This window comes from Rhinatrema bivittatum, chromosome 14 (assembly GCF_901001135.1).
Source record: "Rhinatrema bivittatum chromosome 14, aRhiBiv1.1, whole genome shotgun sequence".
NCBI lineage: Eukaryota > Metazoa > Chordata > Amphibia > Gymnophiona > Rhinatrematidae > Rhinatrema > Rhinatrema bivittatum.
In genome coordinates, this window is record NC_042628.1 from 2,867,600 (window position 1) to 2,891,564 (window position 23,965).

The following is a 23,965-nucleotide window of genomic DNA, read 5'->3' on the forward strand; positions in this document are numbered from 1 at the left end:
GATTTTGCACGGCTGACCATGGCAACGTGCATCATGTGACCTGCGTAACCTGAGGCGGCGAAGTCTGGAGATTTTGGGCCACAGAGATCCTGAACACTGGGGGATGGGGCAATATTACATTGGGCTGCCTAGGGTGGAAGGGTCCCCCAAACCCACCCTGGGTTGCAAGTGCCCCCTTAGAGTATCAGACTCTCTCCCTGCCCCCGGAGCCTTTTACCTGTGAGTACACAGGTAAAAGGCTCCGCACATACGCGCAGTAGGGATATTTTAAATGATACGCGTGTACTTGCAAGCACGATATACATTTAAGCGTATTTTTGCTCGCGTGCCCAATACGTGTGTTTATGGGTGCACGGCGCTTCTTTTAAAATTTACCTGTAAGGGAGCAATATTAGTTTGTCTGGCTAAATTCAGCACTTACCAGGACAAACGCCAGGTTTCCAATTTCTCGTGCGCTGAACACCTGTGAATGTGTGCACTCGCCATCTGAAACAGTGGTGTAACGTACACGCGTGCACTCGCCATCCCAAACAGTGATGTAGCGTACACGCGGGCACTCGCCATCCCAAACAGTGATGTAGCGTACACGCGGGCACTCGCCATCTCAAACAGTGATGTAGCGTACACGCGTGCACTCGCCATCCCAAACAGTGGTGTAATTACATGCGTGCACTCGCCATCGCAAACAGTGGTGTAATGTACACGCGTGCACTCGCCATCGCAAACAGTGGTGAACGTACACGCGTGCACTCGCCATCGCAACGCAAACAGTGGTGTAATTACACGCGTGCATGTGCCATCTCAAACCTTGGTGTAAAATACATGTATTTGTCTACCTGTGTAGTTTCCAACCACAGCTGCAAAAGGCCCTGGAGCACCTCTTTTCTCCATAGCTAAACGTTTGTGCATTGTTGCAATGTGTGTGAACTTCCAGCCTCTCAGCCTGATAGTGGATTTGGATGGGTGGACCACTTACATCCCTAAAAACTGCTTACATGTGAAAATGTACCCCATGTGTCTGTTTTCCCCACAGATCTTCTGAAAGAAAATGCAGCTGTTAGGTTCCTGTGCAGCTGTTGCAGAGAAGCAGCATTTGTAATGATTCTGTAGATAAGGATGGTGCTCCCCATACGGCTGCACGGGATATTCCCTGGCCTGTGCAGGTCTGGTTTGCTTTTTGCTTTTCATGGCACCAGTCCCTCTGTGCCAGGAAACGCTCGGAGGAGCTTAATGAGTGCCTGCCTCGTGCAATCTGAGGGGCAGCAGGGACCGCTGAAGGGAGCTGGCAGAAGTGCATGGAAAAGAAGCCACAAGTAACGAGTACCTAGGTACTAATGCTTTGGCTGGGAGGGAGAAGAGGGGCCGCCAGTAAAGGAAGTTAGGGGCTGAATTTTCAAAGTCGCTCATGCGTGTAAATGGCGTGTTTTTAAACTTCCCTGGGATTTACAGATACCCCATTCTGCACTCAAAGAAAAGTCAGAGCTGGGATTTATATTTTAAGGAGTTTGCGTGTAAATAGACAGGCAGCCGTCTCTTTATGCGACGGGGGAGGGGAGCTTCCTCACATGCTTTTCGCTTGATTAATACACATAGCTGCTGCAAACCTTCCCCACAATCGGGCCGATACAGTACAGTGCGCTCTGACGGAGCGCACTGTTAACCCCGCGTTTTCCCTTACCCCTTATTCAGTAAGGGGACAGAAACGCGCGTTCAATCCCCTGAACCTAATAGCGCCCGCAACATGCAATGCACGTTGATGGCCCTATTAGGTATTCGCGCGGGATACAGAAAGCAAAATGTGCAGCCAAGCTGCACATTTTGCTTTCAGAAATTAGCGCCTACCCAAAGGTAGGCACCGGGAAAGTGCACAGAAAAGCAGTAAAATCTGCCTTTCTGTGCACCCTTCGACTTTAATATCATGGTGATATTAAGTCGGAGGTCCCGAAACTTTCCAAAAGTAAAAAAAAAAAAAATTTGAAGCCGGCCCATGGCTGTCAGCGGGCTCAAGAACAGATGCCAGCAAAATTGAGAATCAGCTGTCAAACCCGCTGACAGCTGCCGCTCCAGTCCAAAAGGAGGCGCTAGGGACGCGCTAGTGTCCCTAGCGCCTCCTTTTACCTGGTTTTACCGCCGGGCCTAATTAGCATACTGAATCGCGCGCACAGGCCACTCTCCTGTGCGCGCGCCGGGCTCGCTCTCCCGCGGACTTTACTGAATCGGCCCGAATGTCAGGAAATGATCCTCCCTATGGTTCAGCCTGATTGATCAGGCAGTGTCCAGGTGCCTCAACTTCTCCTGCACCTTATCAAGTGTGATTAAATTTAAAAAGAAACTAAAAATACTACTGTTCAAACAAGTCTATCCAGAATAGAATACCCCTCCACACCATCCCTTCACCACCTCATGCTACCACATATTCCTTACATTAAGGAGCTAATTTTGTTAACTTATGATTGTTCTTGTTACGTTTCTTTCCTTCCTTACTGATCTTGGTTAATCCCTTTCTCCCAGTTCCTTCTCCCTGTTAATATGTATTTTCAAGTCTTTTGTTCAAATGTAAACCGGTATGATGTCCCCACTAATACCGGTATATAAAAGTTTCTAAATAAATCATTAATATGTCTGCAGCACTAGCGCAGGTGAGCAGCGCGTCCACAGCGACCTCACGATTATATCCGTGGCTCTGTTTATCAGGCATGCAAAGTCTTAGAGGTAGGAGCAGGGCTAATATACTTCTTACTCATCTCTTCCCGTGCTGTTCCAGGAACCTGGAGGTCTGGATTGGGTTTAATGATTCTGCGAGTTCTGGGGCTGAGTCAACAGAAGAAGGTTTTGATTTGGAAAGCTGCCAGAACTGGCTCCCGGGCGAACCCCACCCTTCCCAGGCAGACCGCTGCATCAGGATGGGGTACACGGGGCAGTGCAACACAGATCTGTGCACTGCCAAGCACACCTTTGTGTGTGAGTACAAGCCACAAGGTAAGGCATGGTTTGTAGTCCTTCCTGGACCCGTCATTCTGGTCCTCGAGTCATAATCTTCCTTTTTATAGAGAAGCAGAGCCCAGTTGATTTGATACTCAGAAAGCCTGCACTGACGGTGTGGAGTTGCCCCTAGAGATGTCAGCTTGCAGGGCAAGCACACCCCAGGCATTTAAGCGTGTGCTATGCATGTTACCTGCTAGATTTCTGTAGGGAAGGAAGAGTTTGGTCTGGCTTGTCGCTTCTGAAGGGGAGCATTGTTCAGCTTTTTACTTTCTTACCACCGACTCCTCAATCCAGGGTATGACCAAATGAGCTCCAGTGCTTGCAACTATGAAAATAAATCTGAGAACAGTCGCTGAGCTCTGGAGAGACAGAGGTAGAAATAGGGATGCTAAAATGAGATGTAGGTGCTGGAAGAAGGCTCCTGTACCTCAGATTTTACGTTTTGTACCTCAGGTTTTGCTGTGTATTAAGCCTTTGTGTGCATTTTATAACGCCCAACGCATTAGCATGCCTTAGCTTAGTGCATCAGGAGCTTGTGCACGCAGCTTTTCACATCGGCTCCTTAGAGAGGGTTTCTCTCCGTGCTCCAGCTTCTTCCATGCTCTGAGATCTACACGCCGAAGCCGGCAGATACGCACATGACGCGGTTCGGCACGCGGATCTCCCACTACGGGTGGGGCAGGGTGAGTCTGTAAATGGAGTCAGCACCTAAGTCTTTATGTGCACAAGCACCTGCTGGGGTCCCCTACCGCGTAACTTTACTTCTGCTATGGACAGCGCATAAGCCACATAACAAAACAAATAGGCCGGTCAGCGGGGGTTTAAGGGTCGTGGCTAATAGGGAAAAAGGGAGGCCAGTCAGCGGGGGTTAGGAAGTCCTCCTGAGGCGAACTGGGAAAAAGGGCTATTGCGTCTGTGCACTGCCCCCGCTTACGCGCTCGAGGCAGCGTTTGCACGCACGTGCAAGTATCAATATAAAATTGTGCACACGTAGCCAATTTTATAATGCGTGCCACATCCACGCGCGCCTGCGCACGGGTCTCAGGTTTGTGTCGGGGTTAGATGGGTTACGCTGGAGTCTGAAGAGCACGTCCCCGCAGGAATCCCTGCAAACAGCGTGCAGGCTGCACACACGTAATGCCTGAAGAGCACGTCCCCGCAGGAATCCCTGCAAACAGCGTGCAGGCTGCACACACGTAATGCCTGAAGAGCACGCCCCCGCAGGAATCCATGCAAACAGCGTGCAGGCTGCACACACGTAATGCCTGAAGAGCACGTCCCCGCAGGAATCCCTGCAAACAGCGTGCAGGCTGCACACACGTAATGCCTGAAGAGCACGTCCCCGCAGGAATCCATGCAAACAGCGTGCAGGCTGCACACACGTAATGCCTGAAGAGCACGTCCCCGCAGGAATCCCTGCAAACAGCGTGCAGGCTGCACACACGTAATGCCTGAAGAGCACGTCCCCGCAGGAATCCCTGCAAACAGCGTGCAGGCTGCACACACGTAATGCCTGAAGAGCACGTCCCCGCAGGAATCCATGCAAACAGCGTGCAGGCTGCACACACGTAATGCCTGAAGAGCACGTCCCCGCAGGAATCCCTGCAAACAGCGTGCAGGCTGCACACACGTAATGCCTGAAGAGCACGTCCCCGCAGGAATCCATGCAAACAGCGTGCAGGCTGCACACACGTAATGCCTGAAGAGCACGTCCCCGCAGGAATCCATGCAAACAGCGTGCAGGCTGCACACACGTAATGCCTGAAGAGCACGTCCCCGCAGGAATCCCTGCAAACAGCGTGCAGGCTGCACACACGTAATGCCTGAAGAGCACGTCCCCGCAGGAATCCCTGCAAACAGCGTGCAGGCTGCACACACGTAATGCCTGAAGAGCACGTCCCCGCAGGAATCCATGCAAACAGCGTGCAGGCTGCACACACGTAATGCCTGAAGAGCACGTCCCCGCAGGAATCCATGCAAACAGCGTGCAGGCTGCACACACGGAATGCCTGAAGAGCACGTCCCCGCAGGAATCCCTGCAAACAGCGTGCAGGCTGCACACACGTAATGCCTGAAGAGCACGTCCCCGCAGGAATCCATGCAAACAGCGTGCAGGCTGCACACACGTAATGCCTGAAGAGCACGTCCCCGCAGGAATCCCTGCAAACAGCGTGCAGGCTGCACACACGTAATGCCTGAAGAGCACGTCCCCGCAGGAATCCCTGCAAACAGCGTGCAGGCTGCACACACGTAATGCCGAGCACGTCCCCGCAGGAATCCCTGCAAACAGCGTGCAGGCTGCACACACGTAATGCCTGAAGAGCACGTCCCCGCAGGAATCCATGCAAACAGCGTGCAGGCTGCACACACGTAATGCCTGAAGAGCACGTCCCCGCAGGAATCCATGCAAACAGCGTGCAGGCTGCACACACGTAATGCCTGAAGAGCACGTCCCCGCAGGAATCCCTGCAAACAGCGTGCAGGCTGCACACACGTAATGCCTGAAGAGCACGTCCCCGCAGGAATCCCTGCAAACAGCGTGCAGGCTGCACACACGTAATGCCTGAAGAGCACGTCCCCGCAGGAATCCCTGCAAACAGCGTGCAGGCTGCACACACGTAATGCCTGAAGAGCACGTCCCCGCAGGAATCCCTGCAAACAGCGTGCAGTCTGCACACACGTAATGCCTGAAGAGCACGTCCCCGCAGGAATCCCTGCAAACAGCGTGCAGGCTGCACACACGTAATGCCTGAAGAGCACGTCCCCGCAGGAATCCATGCAAACAGCGTGCAGGCTGCACACACGTAATGCCTGAAGAGCACGTCCCCGCAGGAATCCCTGCAAACAGCGTGCAGGCTGCACACACGTAATGCCTGAAGAGCACGTCCCCGCAGGAATCCCTGCAAACAGCTTGCAGGCTGCACACACGTAATGCCTGAAGAGCACGTCCCCGCAGGAATCCCTGCAAACAGCGTGCAGGCTGCACACACGTAATGCCTGCAGTGTGCATGTAACAGGAGGGGAGTAGGAACCTAGCTGGAAATCCACTCCTTGTGATCTTGGGTACAAACGTAAGACTGTGAACCCTCTGGGGCACCTGCAGGTAATCCACTTTGAAATGCCTGAAAGGTGGAGCTTAAATAAATAAATAGATAAATTATTCTGGTTCTTCTTCTGCACACGTGCGATGCCTGCAGCCTGTATGGAACAGGCACTGCCAGGGCTCAGACCCCAGCTAAGTCCTCTTGGCTTTAAGAAATAGTCTGTCTTCTGTAAAAGAAAGGAAATAGCCCTTATTCTTTGGTTGGGTGGTGCAGAGCCTTGCAGCTGGGTTGCCCTGAAGAAAACCAGACTTTGTCAGGTCGTGACCATTATAGAAATTATCCAAAGATCTGGAGACTATCAAAGTCCCCATTTCAGAGGTAACCCTTCTGCCACTGAAAATTCAACATAACCAGCGTAATGCACACAAAATATTTTCCATTCAGAAATCATTTTTTTGTACACACAAATCATATTTTGTGTGTAGGAAATCTTTTTTTTTTTTTATACAACGCATGTTTTGTGCATATAAAACTCCCAGCAGTGGAACTGCAACCTCCACCCATAGACTGACATTAGTCCTGGAAAGTTTACTCCATCTCTGACCAGGAGTTAGTTTGCAGTGCCCCGCTCTGCATAGCTCATGCTGTCATCAGCGTGGGATTTCCAGGCGAGGGTGCTAAGCACTGTGCACAGAACTGCAAAGTTTGTGCATAAACAGATGGCGAGCGCACCTTCTTAGCTCCGCCTGTAATGCTGGGAGCAGATCACATCTAGCATCCTGGGTCCTGCTCGCTTGCTATGGCAGGAGTGAGAATCTTTTCTTGATTGACAGGTTTATGTTAAATTTTATTATGTTGTTGTTTGAAATTTTTATGTGTTGAAATGGTTTTTATTTCATAACTCTCTGTTTAGTTCTAATTTTATTGTACACTGCTTTGCTGCTTCTATTGAAGAAAGGCAGTTGATCAAATAAAGGAAACTAACTTGTGCCCACAGGACTAGCAGTTATGGGGTTTATTTCTCGTTTCTTTGAAACAGAGCTCCTGCTGAACACGGACTACTTTCTGGCTGGGAATCCTACTTTTAACTGGTCCTCGGGGTTACGGATCTTAAGCAGAGTGGCCGCATTAGAAAAGCCGAGCAGTGTTGTGCAGGTAACAGAGCTGCGCTGGTGCAGACGGACTCACGGTGCGCGGTGGGATCGCATCCTTACACACATCACACATCACAATAATGCTGTCTGGACTGGTTCCCAAACCGGGCAGAAGGTGAATGCGGTGAAACGAAGAGCTGCCAATTTTAACTGCTTGGAAAATTTGCTACACTCAGGCCTAGCAGGCAAGAATTTGGAGATGGTAAATTTCCTGCCCCCACCAACCTACAGAGCCCTAATTGAAATCTCCTCTCAGCCTTTAGCAAGCAGGAGCAGCAAAGCCTCAAATCAAACCAACATGGATTAGGATGCAGGCAAAGCTGGCCGGAGCCTTCCCTTCCTACTGCAATACTGCAGGGCCCACCCGCTCTCAGGCTGCTGTGCGGGGCCCAGGCTTTCCTTTCCTGGGAAAGTGCCCCACCGGTCTGGGACGAAATATTGCCTCTTCCTGTCCCCAGTTCAGGTTTTTAATGAGCTTTATAGATGGAGAGAATCCCAAAGTTTCACTAACGAGTATAAAAACCTTGAATTCATTTTTTGGCACAGTAAATATTGCACCTGATTTACCTCACATCACATCCAATGTTAAAAACATCTCATACTCTAAACCATGCACAGCTTAACTCATCCAGTACCGTACCCCCACACTTCTAAAAAATAATTCTAACGGGTGTCCTCGTCATCTTTATTATATCACATAGTCCTCTGTTCTCTGTGAATCATTTTTCAACTTCAAATGGATGATAAAAACCATGTTTCTAATGGCCTGATTTTTAAAAGCATTTGCATGCTTATAACTGGGTTTTACAGAAATAAATGCACTTTACCCGTGTAAGTGGTCTTTTGAAAATTGCTACAATGAATGCCATAGAATTGTCCATAGGATTTAATCATGTACATGCAAGTTACACACGTAAATGGCTTTTGAAAATGGCTACAATAGTTTGTTACATTTACAAGCGGAACTTACTTCAAAAATTCACTTCTTTGGGGATAATTTTGTAAAGCTGGCAACAAGTGCATAAGTTACTCCAATTTTCAAAGCAAATGCATGCACCTATGTTCGCTTTGAAAATCCTATACACTTTTACACCTCATAATTAGTGAGCAAAGTATTTTCAGGAAAATTTACGTGCATACTTTTCAAAATCCCAACATGTAACCCTTCCTTAACTCCACCCCTGGGAACAGCTCTGCTCATTCCAGGTGAACGTCTGCAGGAACAGGATACGCATGCATGGGGGCAGTGTTTTCCCCACGGAAAAGCCTGGGGCTGATCCCTCAAAATCATTTTTGGGATCAAAACTCTAAATGTTTCTCCGCCCCGTCATGTCCCGATTCCATTCTTTGAGAAGGAAGGCTCTGGGCCTTATGACAGGATTAGGCTTATGATGTTGGTTTCTTCCTCAGATGATGCTCTTCTCCGGTCTTGGCCTTAAACAGGATGGCTACTTAACAGCACTGGAATTTGTGACTCAAGATTTGCAGCGCCAGGTTCAAATGAGATTCCAGGTGTACGCGCCAACATGTAAAGAACGTAAATAACTAAGATCACATACAGTTATGATTAATGTGTTCTGTCTTCTGTCCTCATCTATCCCTTTTGCTCCTTGAATACTCCAAGCTTATTTACTGCCTCACTCAGGCTGTGATCATCCAACATTGGCGACCCACACCACCTGTGTTCAGCCTTCACCTTGTGCTCCCCCTCACCCATATCACCAATAATCACTCAACTCCCCACACTGCTCCTCACCCATATCACCAATGATCAGTCCTCACCCCACACTGCTCCTCACCCATATCACCAATGATCAGTCCTCACCCCACACTGCTCCTCACCCATATCACCAATGATCAGTGCTCACCCCACACTGCTCCTCACCCATATCACCAATGATCAGTCCTCACCCCACACTGCTCCTCACCCATATCACCTATGATCAGTCCTCACCCCACACTGCTCCTCACCCATATCACCAATGATCAGTCCTCACCCCACACTGCTCCTCACCCATATCACCAATGATCAGTCCTCACCCCACACTGCCGCTCACCCATATCACCAATGATCAGTCCTCACCCCACACTGCTCCTCACCCATATCACCAATGATCAGTCCTCACCCCACACTGCTCCTCACCCATATCACCAATGATCAGTGCTCACCCCACACTGCTCCTCACCCATATCACCAATAATCAATCCTCACCCCACACTGCTCCTCACCCATATCACCAATGATCAGTGCTCACCCCACACTGCTCCTCACCCATATCACCAATGATCAGTGCTCACCCCACACTGCTCCTCACCCATATCACCAATGATCAGTGCTCACCCCACACTGCTCCTCACCCATATCACCAATGATCAATCCTCACCCCACACTGCTCCTCACCCATATCACCAATGATCAGTCCTCACCCCATACTGCTCCTCACCCATATCACCAATAATCACTCAACTCCCCACACTGCTCCTCACCCATATCACCTATGATCAGTCCTCACCCCACACTGCTCCTCACCCATATCACCAATAATCACTCAACTCCCCACACTGCTCCTCACCCATATCACCAATGATCAGTGCTCACCCCACACTGCTCCTCACCCATATCACCAATGATCAGTCCTCACCCCACACTGCCCCTCACCCATATCACCAATGATCAGTCCTCACCCCACACTGCCCCTCACCCATATCACCTATGATCAGTCCTCACCCCACACTGCCCCTCACCCATATCACCTATGATCAGTCCTCACCCCACACTGCCCCTCACCCATATCACCTATGATCAGTCCTCACCCCACACTGCCCCTCACCCATATCACCTATGATCAGTCTTCACCCCACACTGCTCCTCACCCATATCACCTATGATCAGTCCTCACCCCACACTGCTCCTCACCCATATCACCAATGATCAGTCTTCACCCCACACTTCTGCTCACCCATATCACCAATGATCAGTCCTCACCCTATGCTGCCTCTTACCCATTTATCATCAGTCCTCATCCTGTTCTCCATCCTGTCTATTGCATCCTACCTTTTGTTGTTCAGTTGTCCCCTCTGCTCCCAAACTCCAGAGGCTCACGTTAGAGAATAAATCCATTCTTCCAAACATACTTACTATGTCTAATTATAAACTGTGTGCTGGTTTGTTTTGTGAACCTTTCCTTTGGAGGAATCCCTTGTACAGTGCTGTTGAGAACAATTAAATTATTGCAGTACTAGTAGCAAGCCAAGAAGGCTTTTGTAGCAGTGTAGTGTGTGCTGGCTTCAGCTGTGATTTCCCCACAGGACACTGCATTTATGTGCTCTAGAGAGCTTTCTGGAGGGGTGGGAGTGAATGCTGGAGGCAGCACAGCAGGTAAAGGCATTGCAGTCTACTCTGGTGTGCAAGCTTTAACAATGATGACAGTGCCTCTGTCTTTCTGCAGGGAACAGTTTTTAACCTTGGGAGGAAATCTTCTTTGTGTTTTTAAATTGTTTCTCCGTGTGCTGGAATTTTCCCCAGGGGGTCAGAGGGCAGCATTTACAGCTGTGATTTTCTGAAGTTGTCACCTTTGCTATGACCCTGGCTGGAAAAGTGATTTAATAGGAATAACCTAGGGTGGGTGTTCTTGCTACGTGCTTGTGGCTAGTTACTGTAATTACTTTGTAATTAGCTGGACATCCTACTTCAGAGGAAATAATTGAAATTAACCATGTAGATTTTTCTGGGACATTAAAGCAATTCTTAAAAAGTTAAAATTCTACTTTGCAGCAGAGTAAATAATGTATGAAATGAGGAAGAGAATTGCTGTAGGCTTATGCAGAAAGACCACAGTGTATTCTTTTATTAATACTTCTGCTTATTTACCTCTAACTTCACTTCAAATATTATTTTTGTGAGAGGAAAAGACCTCAGTATTGGTAGGAACGTACAATACTGATTCCAAACCCAGTTAGTATAATCACTGGTCTGAAAAACCTCTCCTTTTATTACATTTAATTTAAAAGTCAAACATTCTTCTTTTATTTCTTTAATTTGCTGTATATCTTATTCAAGTTTAATCAAGCAGAAGTATACCCAACTGGAAAAAACGGACTTCCTCTTAAAACAAGAAATATTTCAACATTCTCTTCTTCTTCCACTTTCATTAATTCTTTGCAACGCTGAAGACCAGACTTCCAACGCCGACGTTGCTAACATTTTGCAGATGCTGCGTCAGGGCAAACTCTTTATTTTTTTATGATCCGTTGTGTGTTTACGTCTCCATATTCCGGTGGGCTATACTAATAACATTATGGCTCTAACATCTCTTAAAAGCACTTCCCATGTTTTTGAAATTAACCAATTAAATTCTTTTGTACTTGCATTCAGATGTCAATGACGAGAAAACGCAGACTACGTTTACGTTTATTCTCCATTACGTAAAAAGCGTAATAACGTCATCATGTATTCTAACAGCAAATACCAATGTTCTTTTCATTGTATATATCCTAAAACGTTTAGAGAATATAAACTTGTTTTTCTGCTTATCTTTCCATTCAAAAATATTTTATTTTATTTATTTATTTATTGTTTTTGTTATACCGAGTTTCATGATAGGCATCACATCAACCCGGTTTACAAATAACAAGGAGTGTAAAGCATAACGTAACGTAAAAAACAATATTTTCAATAAGAACCTTGAACTTTAAATACAGTGAATCAGAAAAAGGGAGAGGGAAAGTTACAAAAAACAAGGAAAATAAACTTGGGATGGAAGGGGAGAAATTGAACAGCACAATATTTACATTTCAGCCTATTGATACATTAGAATAGCAAGTGAAAAAATAAGACTATGAAACGGTACATAGGTAATCAAATGAATAAATATGACAGTTGTGAATGGTAATAGTATGATAAATATTCAGCAGGAATTAGTGAGAGAGGGTTTGAGGTTGGTTGATTCGTGTTTACATTCCAAATATGCTCTGTTAATTATAACAACCAGCTCTCCTTTCCCCGAGATTGTAACATCTCCTCATAGATATACATTCCGTTTTGTAATTTTTACATTTCTTTAAACAGTTTACAATTAAGCTATTCCACTCAGGTTTGCTGTTCTTCTGCCCGTAATCTATAAATCCATTGATGCTGTCTCCAATGTAATGAGTCCTCTCACGTTTCGTGCAACTTGATCTTTCATGAACCATTTCAAGTCTTCAACTTGATGTTTCTCTAACAATGTTGTACAATTGGTGCCGTCTCTCTAGCATCGTGAAAACAGCTCTAATGTCCCCCCAAACTCAACCTTAAAAACCTTTTTGTTTTTCCCACATAAATTTTCTGGCACGGACGTTTAATAATGTGGATCAGAAAAGTAGATATATAAGTTGTCAAATGATGAGATTTATAAATATGCTGAGTAGTAGGACATTTTAAATTCCTTTATTTGTAGTGTTTAACTACAGACAGCACAATGTCCTGTAATTTGTTTTGCCAGACATCATTGATGTAACCTCCTTCTTAGACTCTGGCAATACAGCAGGACATAAGATTTCTTTCAGATTTTGAGACCTTGAAAATGCCATTCTGAAATCTATTTCTTTGAAAGCTGGTATCATTTTAACAATGTGCCAGTGAGAATGTATACTTCTTACTATTTTCTTTGCGAGCTGGGAATACTTAGTTACACAAGTAACCACTTCTGAATCATCTCTTCTCTCTGTTCCTGATAATAACATTTCTCTATTCTCTATCATTGTACAAAGCTCTTTTATATGCATGTCGAAGGCACTTAGTCGGATGTCTTCTTGATTTTAATATGCTCATCAACTCCTTTGATTCATTTCTATAGATCTCCACACTGCAGCAGTTGTGTCGCTATCTTAAAAACTGTGAGACAGGCAGACTGTTTTTCAATGGTAAAGGGTGTGCACTTGTGAAATGTAGAAAAGTATTTCTATCTGTCTTCTTTCTATAAATACTTGTTTCTACAACTCCTCCTCTGGTTTTGGTAAATGATACATCCAAAAAAGAAATGGTATCAGAATTGTAATTCATAGTAAACTGTATGCTGTCATCACAACTATTGATCCATTTACCAAAACTTCTAAGTTCTTTCTTATCACCACTCCCCACAAGAAAGATATCAATATAACGTTTGGGGGGGGGGGAAAAACCATTTTTTTTCTGAAAAAGGATTATAAAGCCATGTATCTTCAAACTCATCATAAATAAGTTGGCAAGAGATGGTTGCCCCCATACCTGTCACGATATTTGTTGAAAATATTGGTTTTGAAAACAGAAAAAATTCCTCTTCGATGCCAGGCCTGCTAACTTTATAATAAATTCAGTGATTCTCCCAAAAAAACAGACCAGAAGCCGATCCAAGTTGGCTATGTAGCGACCAAAAAACAGGAGAACAGGATGGGTGTATGTAAAAGTTGTAAATGATACATTTTGTCAGAATTACATACACCCATCCTGTTCTCCTGTTTTTTGGTCACTACATAATAAATTCAGTGGGCACCTTATGTGGTCGTTCCACATCCCAGATTTTCCCAGAAACGGGGGCTGTGCGATGTGTCAACCCTGCAATAGCTTGGTCTTTCTGGAGTGCTTGAGTTTCCCCATAAAAGCACAATACTTTAGATGGGCTAGCATGGCTCAAAGTGAACAAGAGCTCTGTCCCATGGTGTTTTATTTTTCTGTATCACCTCCGTCTCTGTATGTGCTGGGGAATAAAAGTGACTCAGAAGCTGAGGGGTCTTTGCCAGAATCTTGGGCTTCCATTGAATTTGGGAAAGCAGCACTTCCCAGTTCTCTCCTGGTGGCCCAGTCGATGAGACTTCAGCCTTCCTGTTCCTCACACACTGAACATTAGTTGCTGCTTATCGCAAGTGTTTCATTGCATTTAGCTCTCCTGCCCACTCGTAGGCATGAAAACATTTGGCTCTTTTCAAGCAGAGGAGGGATAATTACCTTCTCGTAATACCTTTCCCATTATAAAGTGTATCCTAAACGTTGCATCAGCAGAGGCTGGTATGTGCCGTTTCATCTGCTCTCAGGGGATTCGGAGAGAGAAAGGACTGGAACAGAGATACAACGTTTTATTTTATGTATGAGCCTAGCGCGCTACAGGATAAAGCACAGCTCCACTGTCTCGGCCCAGAGAGCTTCAGGACTTGCAGAAGGTCACAGTGGCTCTCCAGAGTCTCAGTTCCTGTGTTCCGTCCACTTCACTGTCAGTCCTGTGGCCACAGGTTCAAATCCAACTCTGCTTCAGGTCACCAGTGACCAAAGGTTCTACTTATCTACGTTTGAAATATATTGAGGGTCTCTATTCATTTTCCAGTGGAAAAGTCCCTCTGGTTTCAGTCACTTCGCTTCCAGTTCCTCGCTCTACCATTCTGGCTTGCACCAAAGCCGTCCGATCTGGTGGATCAGGTCATCACTGAACAGTGCGATTGCTTACTCTCCCCCTTTTTTTTTCTGACAGAAGCAGATTTGGATGTTCCTGTATCTGATTTACATCTTTCTTTCTTTTTTCCAGGTTGTGAGGGTTGTGAACCTGCTGCAAATCCCTCTACATTGGCCCCATCTGAGGAGAGCTGGAATCGGACCGGGTTAGAATGCCCCCGCAGCTTGCAGTGGTGCCATTTCACCAACACCTGCTTGCCTCTGAACACTTCCTGTGGCCCCGGCGAGTGCAGCAATGGGTCCAGCCCAGGCGCTCAGAATGGCTACGCTCTGCTTACAGACTACCTCTTCATCGTGCCGGCAGGAAACGCGGCACAATATTTGGTAAGGAGGTTCAGACCGCTGGAAGATCATTTTACTATGCAGTGGACAGAGTCTGTTGTACGCCATGGGGGTCATTTTATCACAGCTCACTTGGAGAAAGTACAAGCAGACTTACACACATAAGGTGTGCATGGAGCCCTGTGCAGCGTGCAGACTTTCGGAAATTGAAAATATGCATGTAAATGGTTTCCCTGCTTCAACTCCGCTGCAGGAACATCTCTTTCAAGGACAGGCAAAGGTCCGAGTGAAATCGCTTCCTTTTATGTGCACAGCCCCAAAACACCGCACTATGCATGTAAATGCTTCGGAAAATGGCCTCCAACTGAGAAAATATAAAGCATTCCTCCAGCAGGGAGTTTCAAAACACAGTTACATGTCTCGTTCAAATATCGGCTTTTTCACAGAAATGCTTCTTGGGTCTCCCCATCTTCTTTAAAGGGAAAGACGGACCCAGAGGCCTGGTTCCTAGATCCTGTAGAACACAAGTCACTGGCAGCAGCACCACAGAAATATTACCAGATCTCAAATGGATGTAAACCCGAGAGTGAGCGATAAGCTTGGGGATTATTAAAGCACATTTCTCTGTTGTTCAGCACCAGGGTCTGGACAGCTCCTGTGGTGGACAAACGACCACACAGCCAATTCACAATTAGTAGCACACTTTGAATTTTGGGAACACAAAGATCCTGCTGGAGGAAGGAACCCCTTTTTCTCTGGGGCATTGTGAAGGTCCCTCTCTTCCCTTCCCTTCTGCTCCATTACTGCACCTTCCCTCTCCAGGATATCCCACCTGCGCCCAGAATAAGAGGAAAGTTACTCCCGTTTGCTGATTACTCATCACTCTATCAGAAGCTTTCCCCAATACACCCGACTCCTAACCGTGTCCAGTATGTTCTTATGTTCCCAGGCTCTGCAGATTGATTTGTGAATGATTTTCTTTCTTTTTTGACAGGCGCGATTTCAAGACGAGAAGCTCTTTCTGAGTCCATATCATATCTTCGGCATGCAGCATGATGCACTACCTGGGATGTTTCTCCAGTGTCTTCCCATGATGTCCTGCTCTCATACCCAAAGCTATTTAACTGTGAACCATTCTGACTGGATGACTGATTTATCAGACAACCTCATAGAGACCTGGACGGCTAATGCACCCAGTGACCCCACGGAGGCCTGGACGGCTAATGCACCCAGTGACCCCCCAGAGACCTGGACGGCTAATGCACCCAGCGACCCCACGGAGGCCTGGATGGCTAATGCACCCAGTGACCCCACGGAGGCCTGGACGGCTAATGCACCCAGTGACCCCCCAGAGACCTGGACGGCTAATGCACTCAGCGACCCCACGGAGGCCTGGATGGCTGGTGCACCCGGGGACCCCACGGAGGCCTGGACGGCTGGTGCACCCAGCGACCCCACGGAGGCCTCGACGGCTGGTGCACCCAGCGACCCCACGGAGGCCTGGACGGCTAATGCACCCAGGGACCCCTCGGAGGCCTGGACGGTTGGTGCACCCGGCGACCCCACGGAGGCCTCGACGGCTGGTGCACCCGGCGACCCCACGGAGGCCTCGACGGCTGGTGCACCCAGCGACCCCACGGAGGCCTGGACGACTGGCGCACCCAGCGACCCCACGGAGGCCTCGACGGCTGGCGCACCCAGCGACCCCACGGAGGCCTCGACGGCTGGCGCACCCGGCAACCTCACGGAGGCCTGGACGACTGGCGCACCCAGCGACCCCACGGAGGCCTGGACGACTGGCGCACCCAGCGACCCCACGGAGGCCTCGACGGCTGGCGCACCCAGCGACCCCACGGAGGCCTCGACGGCTGGTGCACCCAGCGACCCCACGGAGGCCTGGACGGCTGGTGCTTCCAGTGACCCCCCAAAGGCCTGGATGACTGGTGTTCCCATTGACCTCACATGGAATACCAACATCACCACTTGTTCTTTCAGGATTCTTGCAACCACTCAACAAGTGACTCCTGTATTTGGCCAGCACCATAACCATGGTCTTCATTCCCCAGGTCGATACACCATGAAGGCCACCTTTGAAAATGGAGTTTTTGCTGCCAATCTCTCTTGCAGTTTCTGGGTTGTGTCCCCTGTACTGGGTCTTCAGGTCATTTACCCCACTGCCCAGAATGGAGTGTTCTATGTTTCCAGAAACCAGCAGTTCCTGGTGTTGAAAATCAGCTCTGGGATGAATGCAACAGCGACCTGGCTTGCCGGTAACCAGACTGCGCCCTTTGAAAGCGCGTGTCCTCTGATAGCCAACTGCGCCAGAGAAACCAATGACACTTGGTTTTCTGTCATCCGCTTGAATAACCTAAGTGAAGGTATCAATGCCATTCAAATAGCAGCTGAGAATGCAGTGAGTTCCCAGAATATCACGGTCTTGGTAAAAACGGAGGAGCCAATTGCAGGCCTGAGTGCCTATCCAGACCCGGAGGCCCGTGTGCTGCTGAACACGCGCGTGGTGAGTTCCTGCGCCTGCTCTCTGTGCCAGCAGAGTCATAGCTGGCTGAAGAGCTAAACTGTTGTCTTTTTAGCAAAGCCTTTTTCTGTGGCTTGCCCTGTTGATAATAAAAAGAATAGCATATGAGTATGGTCCTTTGTTTTCAGGGGGTTTTTTTGCCTGGGATTTTCACTGTTGGAATTCAAAATAAATGAGTGGAAACATTTTTCTCCTGTGTGTGTTACCGGTCATTTTTCCACCAATATCTTTTATTTATAACATTGAAATTCCCAGGCAAAATAAAATAAAAAAATTGAAAACAAAGCTCCCTATATATGAGTTACAGAGAAGAGATCCTTAACACAAAGAAGGAAAGGGAAGGGATCATACTTTTTTCTTTAATTGAATATTCTCCCAAAATACAACAAAAATATGTAAGAGTCCATATAAAAATGTCCACAAAGCATGTGTAATGAGGCAGTAATTTATATGAAATAAAAAAAAGTGAATTCTTCAGAGGGATGGCTGTATTAATCTGGTGTAGCACAAATGACAGGAGGCGGGTGGCACCTTATAGACTCACTAATGTATTGAGGCATGAGCTTTCAAGGACAGAGCTCACTTCTTCAGATGCATAATGACAGGAGGCGAGTGGCACCTTATAGACTCACTAATGTATTGAGGCATGAGCTTTCAAGGACAGAGTCCACATCGTCAGATGCATAATGACAGGAGGCGAGTGGCACCTTATAGACTCACTAATGTATTGAAGCATGAGCTTTCAAGGACAGAGCTCACTTCTTCAGATGCATAATGACAGGAGGCGAGTGGCACCTTATAGACTCACTAATGTATTGAGGCATGAGCTTTCAAGGACAGAGTCCACATCGTCAGATGCATAATGACAGGAGGCGAGTGGCACCTTATAGACTCACTAATGTATTGAGGCATGAGCTTTCAAGGACAGAGCTCACTTCTTCAGATGCATAATGACAGGAGGCGAGTGGCACCTTATAGACTCACTAATGTATTGAGGCATGAGCTTTCAAGGACAGAGTCCACATCGTCAGATGCATAATGACAGGAGGCGAGTGGCACCTTATAGACTCACTAATGTATTGAGGCATGAGCTTTCAAGGACAGAGTCCACATCGTCAGATGCATAATGACAGGAGGCGGGTGGCATCTTATAGACTCACCGATGTATTTAGGCATGAGCTTTCAAGGACAGAGCCCACATCATCAGATGCATAATGACAGGAGGCGGGTGGCACCTTATAGACTCACCGATGTATTTAGGCATGAGCTTTCAAGGACAGAGTCCACTTAGTGGGTGCAACTGTCCTGGAAAGCTCATGCCTCAATAAATTGGTGAAGTCTATAAAGTGCCACCTGCCTGTGGTTATTTTTTAGCAAACCACAAATCTTCCTATAGATCTTAGAAGTGATGCAATAGAGAGGCAAAACAGCTCTCAAACCAAAATCAAGCCAGGTGCCATTTCAGGTTCATCTCCTATCCTGTGAACCACCTGCTAAAACAGGAGCAAACAAACGAATCCACAAGAATGTATAGACGGTCACTTCTGGTATCCCCAGCACCTACAAATCTATGCCAGGAAATCAGCCAGAGGGTCCCTGTTGTCCAGGAGACGTCTTCACAGCCACTTAAAATCATTAGTACGTGCAAGGAAGATGCAAATTCTGGCTTCAGGCCTTCTATGAAATTGCCTCAGGCCCTCCAGGTAATGCTGCAGTCAAGGGATTTATCCCAGCGAGGTGAGTGTTTCCTGGATTAAGTTAGCCTGATTGCTTGAAACGGTTGGATCTTTTTAGTATGCTAGCAAGAGTACACCTGGTGGCCACCAGTACCGAACTCTTTAATGGATAAAGAAAGAAAGGGCAAGGCTCAGGATGGGGTGAGGAATCTGAGCAAAGGGTAGAGTGCCACTTCCTCAGCAGGGCACAGCATGCAATCAGGACGATCTTCCAGAAAGCCATTGCTGCAGCAGGATCCAGCCACTGTGCTGATAAGAGATTTTCTTATTTTGTGTCCGTGTCTGTCCTGGAGAACATTTCACCCCCTTTACTCAACGTCCCTTCATCCCATCTTTTTCAGAGCTATGTGGCCAAGGTGGAGGCTGGATCCGATGTGACATTCCGATGGACGGTGGATGATAAACCATCCTTTACTTATTACAATGTGGTCTTCATTGTTATCTACCAAAGCGCAGCTATGTACAAGCTCTCGGTACTTGTATGATTTTCTGGGGGGATAAGTTGCATCGCTTACTACTTTGGGTCTCATCTCTCCTGTCTTCCCCTGATCTCTTCTCTTGGGAAATGTTTTTCTAGCAATTCAGTAGTGGATCCTCAGCTTCAGGCCTTTCTCTCGCTTTTCTCTTTATATTGGGTTCACCAGCTGACGGCATCCAATCACGTGAGCAGCATGACAGTGAGTTACAATGTGAGTGTGGAGAAGATGAATAAAATGAGGAATCTGACAGTGTTGGGGATCCCTGCTAACGTCACACAGAACGTCCCTTTACAGCTCTCGGCCTACGTCCTCGTTGACTCTGCAGTGGAGGCAGAATTTTGGTAAGGCCCACAGACATGTTTGGAAGTTCTCTTGTTGCCAGTCCTTATTTAATTCCAAAGGTACGATTTATCGCAGGATAGAGGACTGCAGGGTCTGTGTAAGACTATTTGGTGTCCTTGGTGAACCTTCAGTCATGAACCCCTCACCTGCAACATACCTACTGGTGGCAACTCCAGCACAGTGCTCCCTCCTACCAGCGCTCCCTCCCCTCCTCCAGCACAGTGCTCCCTCCCCTCCTCCAGCACAGTGCTCCCTCCTACCAGCGCTCCCTCCCCTCCTCCAGCACAGTGCTCCCTCCCACCAGCGCTCCCTCCCCTCCTCCAGCACAGTGCTCCCTCCCACCAGCGCTCCCTCCCCTCCTCCAGCACAGTGCTCCCTCCCACCAGCGCTCCCTCCCCTCCTCCAGCACAGTGCTCCCTCCCCTCCTCCAGCACAGTGCTCCCTCCTACCAGTGCTCCCTCCCCTCCTCCAGCACAGTGCTCCCTCCCACCAGCGCTCCCTCCCCTCCTCCAGCACAGTGCTCCCTCCCACCAGCGCTCCCTCCCCTCCTCCAGCACAGTGCTCCCTCCCCTCCTCCAGCACAGTGCTCCCTCCTACCAGCGCTCCCTCCCCTCCTCCAGCACAGTGCTCCCTCCCCTCCTCCAGCACAGTGCTCCCTCCTACCAGTGCTCCCTCCCCTCCTCCAGCACAGTGCTCCCTCCCACCAGCGCTCCCTCCCCTCCTCCAGCACAGTGCTCCCTCCCACCAGCGCTCCCTCCCCTCCTCCAGCACAGTGCTCCCTCCCCTCCTCCAGCACAGTGCTCCCTCCTACCAGCGCTCCCTCCCCTCCTCCAGCACAGTGCTCCCTCCCCTCCTCCAGCACAGAGCTCCCTCCTACCAGCGCTCCCTCCCCTCCTCCAGCACAGCGCTTCCTCCTATCAGTCATTCTCCCCATGTATTTGTACGTGTCTGTGCATGTGTTCGTGTCTCTATGCCTGTGTGTGTGCGCGCGCCTCTATCTTTGTCTGTGTGTGCATGTTTGTACGTGTCTCTGTGTGTGTGTGTGTGTGTGTGCGCGCGCCTCTATCTTTGTCTGTGTGTGCATGTTTCTACGTGTCTCTCTGTGTGTGTGTGTGTGTGTGTGCGCGCCTCTATCTTTGTCTGTGTGTGCATGTTTCTACGTGTCTCTGTGTGTGTGTGTGCGCGCGCCTCTATCTTTGTCTGTGTGTGCATGTTTCTACGTGTCTCTGTGTGTGTGTGTGTGTGTGTGCGCGCGCCTCTATCTTTGTCTGTGTGTGCATGTTTCTACGTGTCTCTCTGTGTGTGTGTGTGTGTGTGTGCGCGCCTCTATCTTTGTCTGTGTGTGCATGTTTCTACGTGTCTCTGTGTGTGTGTGTGCGCGCGCCTCTATCTTTGTCTGTGTGTGCATGTTTCTACGTGTCTCTGTGTGTGTGTGTGTGCGCGCGCCTCTATCTTTGTCTGTGTGTGCATGTTTCTACGTGTCTCTGTGTGTGTGTGTGTGTGCGCGCGCGCCTCTATCTTTGTCTGTGTGTGCATGTTTCTACGTGTGTCTGTGTGTGTGTGTGTGTGTGTGTGTGTGCGCGCGCGCCTCTATCTTTGTCTGTGTGCATGTTTCTACGTGTCTCTGTGTGTGTGTGTGTGTGTGTGTCTGTGTCTCTATGCTAATGTGTATGATTGTGGTGTTTTGTGTGAGTGTGGTGTTTAGTTTTATTACATAATAGTTAATTTATTCGAGAGTTTTCTGAGCAAAGAGTATGCATAGCAGGGCATAACGAGTAGAGGGATTGGAGAGACCCCAGTCCTTCCATTAATGGACTTGATTTTATCCTTCTTCAGGTGGACATTTGGAGATGGCATGCATGAAGTTTCCCATTTTAAACCTCCATATAACCAGTCCTTCCTAAAGCCCGATTCCGGCGTCCATCAGGTGCTGCTACAGCAGAATGTAACTCACACCTATCAAGCTCCGGGTAAGAATGCCTTCGTCGGACATTAGCAGTGCATAGCACAAGTAATTTGTACAGCAGTGCGTGTCCTGGCAAATCCTTGTCAACGCGCACATTTCGTGCAGCAGAAAGCCTTGGCACCCAGCGCTGTGGCCAACACTGATTTTTCGGTTCTTCCTTTCCTGCTGAGCTAATGTTGGACACTCAGCTCTCTTGGTCCTGCCGCTGGGAACGCATTCCTTGCTTGTGTGCAAATGAAATTATGGTGGATTTCTCTTCCAGATAAATAGTTTCTGGCAGGCAGGCAGGCAGATTCTTGTGAATGGTTATTTACTTTACTCATAAACTACCTTGGTTCAGTTCGCTCCAGTACTAAAATCGATTTAATAATTACAACTAGATTTCTTGCACCTTCCTTGAAGCCCGCAGCAAGTTACAATTCAGTTTATGCAGTACAGTAGTTTAAAGCATAAAACAGTCCCTCATATAAAGAGTCTCATTTACTAAGATTTCTTTCCCCATTCTGTCTCTAAGGGGAAAAAGCTTTGTAAATAAAGCCCTTAATTTGTCCATAATAATCACCAGCATTAAAACCTCAATCCCCTGTCCAAGCCATTTCATTCACTCCAGCCCTGGTTCTTTTTTCCCTAAGGACCTTCTCAAGCCATAACCATATAACCCTAGCTATAATTTTGCTCAAGGGATTTATGAAAACATCTGCTTCTCAGCCCAACCAAGAGAGTAGGCTTTATTGGTTATAAGCCTGACGGCACAGCCTTGCCTTTATCCTACAGCTCCAGGGTGGCAGGGCCCAGTGTCCTGTCTCCGATCACACAAAGTAGATTTATTTGTCGTTGCTTTCAGGGATAAGCACTGTCTAACACTTGTGGACTTTTCCTCTAGGAATTTGTCCAAATCTTTTTGGTTTTCTTAACTTATAATGTATTAAATTTTTTATATTATAACAAAGCATCCACTTAGTAAAAGAAAATATGAGGTAGCAATCATATAGCAAATGAAACAAGTCAATAAGCATACATCCATTAGTCCCCAAATACAAGGAGAGGAGGAGAAGGAAAATAAAGGAGAAATTCTAAGGAAAATCACATCTTAAGAAAGATTTAACCTGTCAAGACCCGTCTGCAATAATCAATTTGATGACAAAATAGGCGAACCAATAGGAGTCAACTTTTTCTTTCAGTCAACAAAGGCTTTTTTTCTGTTCTGGTACAAAAAAAGCCCCAAAACAATCCTCATTATATTTGATGATATATTTGCAGGGATATCTCAAGCAAAAAGATGCCCCAATCAGTATCTCAGGTTTCCTGGAGCAAGGTCAGGAGTCCTTGCCCACGTTCCGGAGCGATTCGAGAGCTAAGTCTGGAAATATCCTCACCTTCTGACCCAAAAACAAAGCATTCAGATCTTAAAAATAACTTTTCATTACTAAATTCAAATCCTATTCTATGAAAAAAAAAGAAACCAATAAAGTAGCTCGTTCAGAGACTTTGTAATTTGAGGATTCAAGGAAGGCAGGTTAATTACCATCCAAAGACTGAGCTTGACTGAGCGAGGTGGTAGAAAATAAACTTTATCAAGGGTAGGGGTAGAATCGGAGGAAAAAGCTAGGATATTTGTAATATCTTTTTGAAGTAACACGAAAACGTAATAATCGCAAAGTTAAATGTCTCAGTCTGTTTTCTATATATTCAGCTCTTCTGTTCAAGGCACCACAGACTCGTATAAGAGAAGCTTGTACTGCTTTAATAGAATAAATTTCTCCTTCCACCTCCTTGATTTTCCCCATCTCCTGAATTTATGAAATGTTATTCTTAGCCACGGTGTCAAATAGACAAATTTACCTTGTATCCCTTCCGCCATGTCGCTCACAAAGATATTGAACAGAACAGGTCCCAACACTGAACACTGCGGCACTTTGCTTAACACCGCTCTCTCTTCAGAGCAGGCTCCATTTCCCATCACGCGCTGTCTCTCGTCA

At 47.4% G+C, this 23,965-nt stretch overlaps 1 protein-coding gene across 5 annotated transcripts in view; it reads left to right on the forward strand.

Annotated features, from left to right (window-relative positions):
• Nucleotides 1-23,965, forward strand: part of PKD1 (polycystin 1, transient receptor potential channel interacting) — a 135,403-nt gene that overhangs the window by 37,070 nt on the left and 74,368 nt on the right. For 4 of the 5 annotated variants that reach the window (XM_029577343.1, XM_029577347.1, XM_029577346.1 and 1 more), the window contains exons 7-14: nt 2,765-2,979; nt 7,069-7,184; nt 8,594-8,720; nt 14,719-14,969; nt 15,922-17,445; nt 19,541-19,672; nt 19,844-20,019; nt 21,857-21,990. In XM_029577343.1, the coding sequence (XP_029433203.1) occupies nt 2,765-2,979; nt 7,069-7,184; nt 8,594-8,720; nt 14,719-14,969; nt 15,922-17,445; nt 19,541-19,672; nt 19,844-20,019; nt 21,857-21,990 (2,675 nt within the window). The remainder of the gene's footprint in view (nt 1-2,764; nt 2,980-7,068; nt 7,185-8,593; nt 8,721-14,718; nt 14,970-15,921; nt 17,446-19,540; nt 19,673-19,843; nt 20,020-21,856; nt 21,991-23,965) is intronic. The other variant, XM_029577345.1, reaches the window with a different exon arrangement.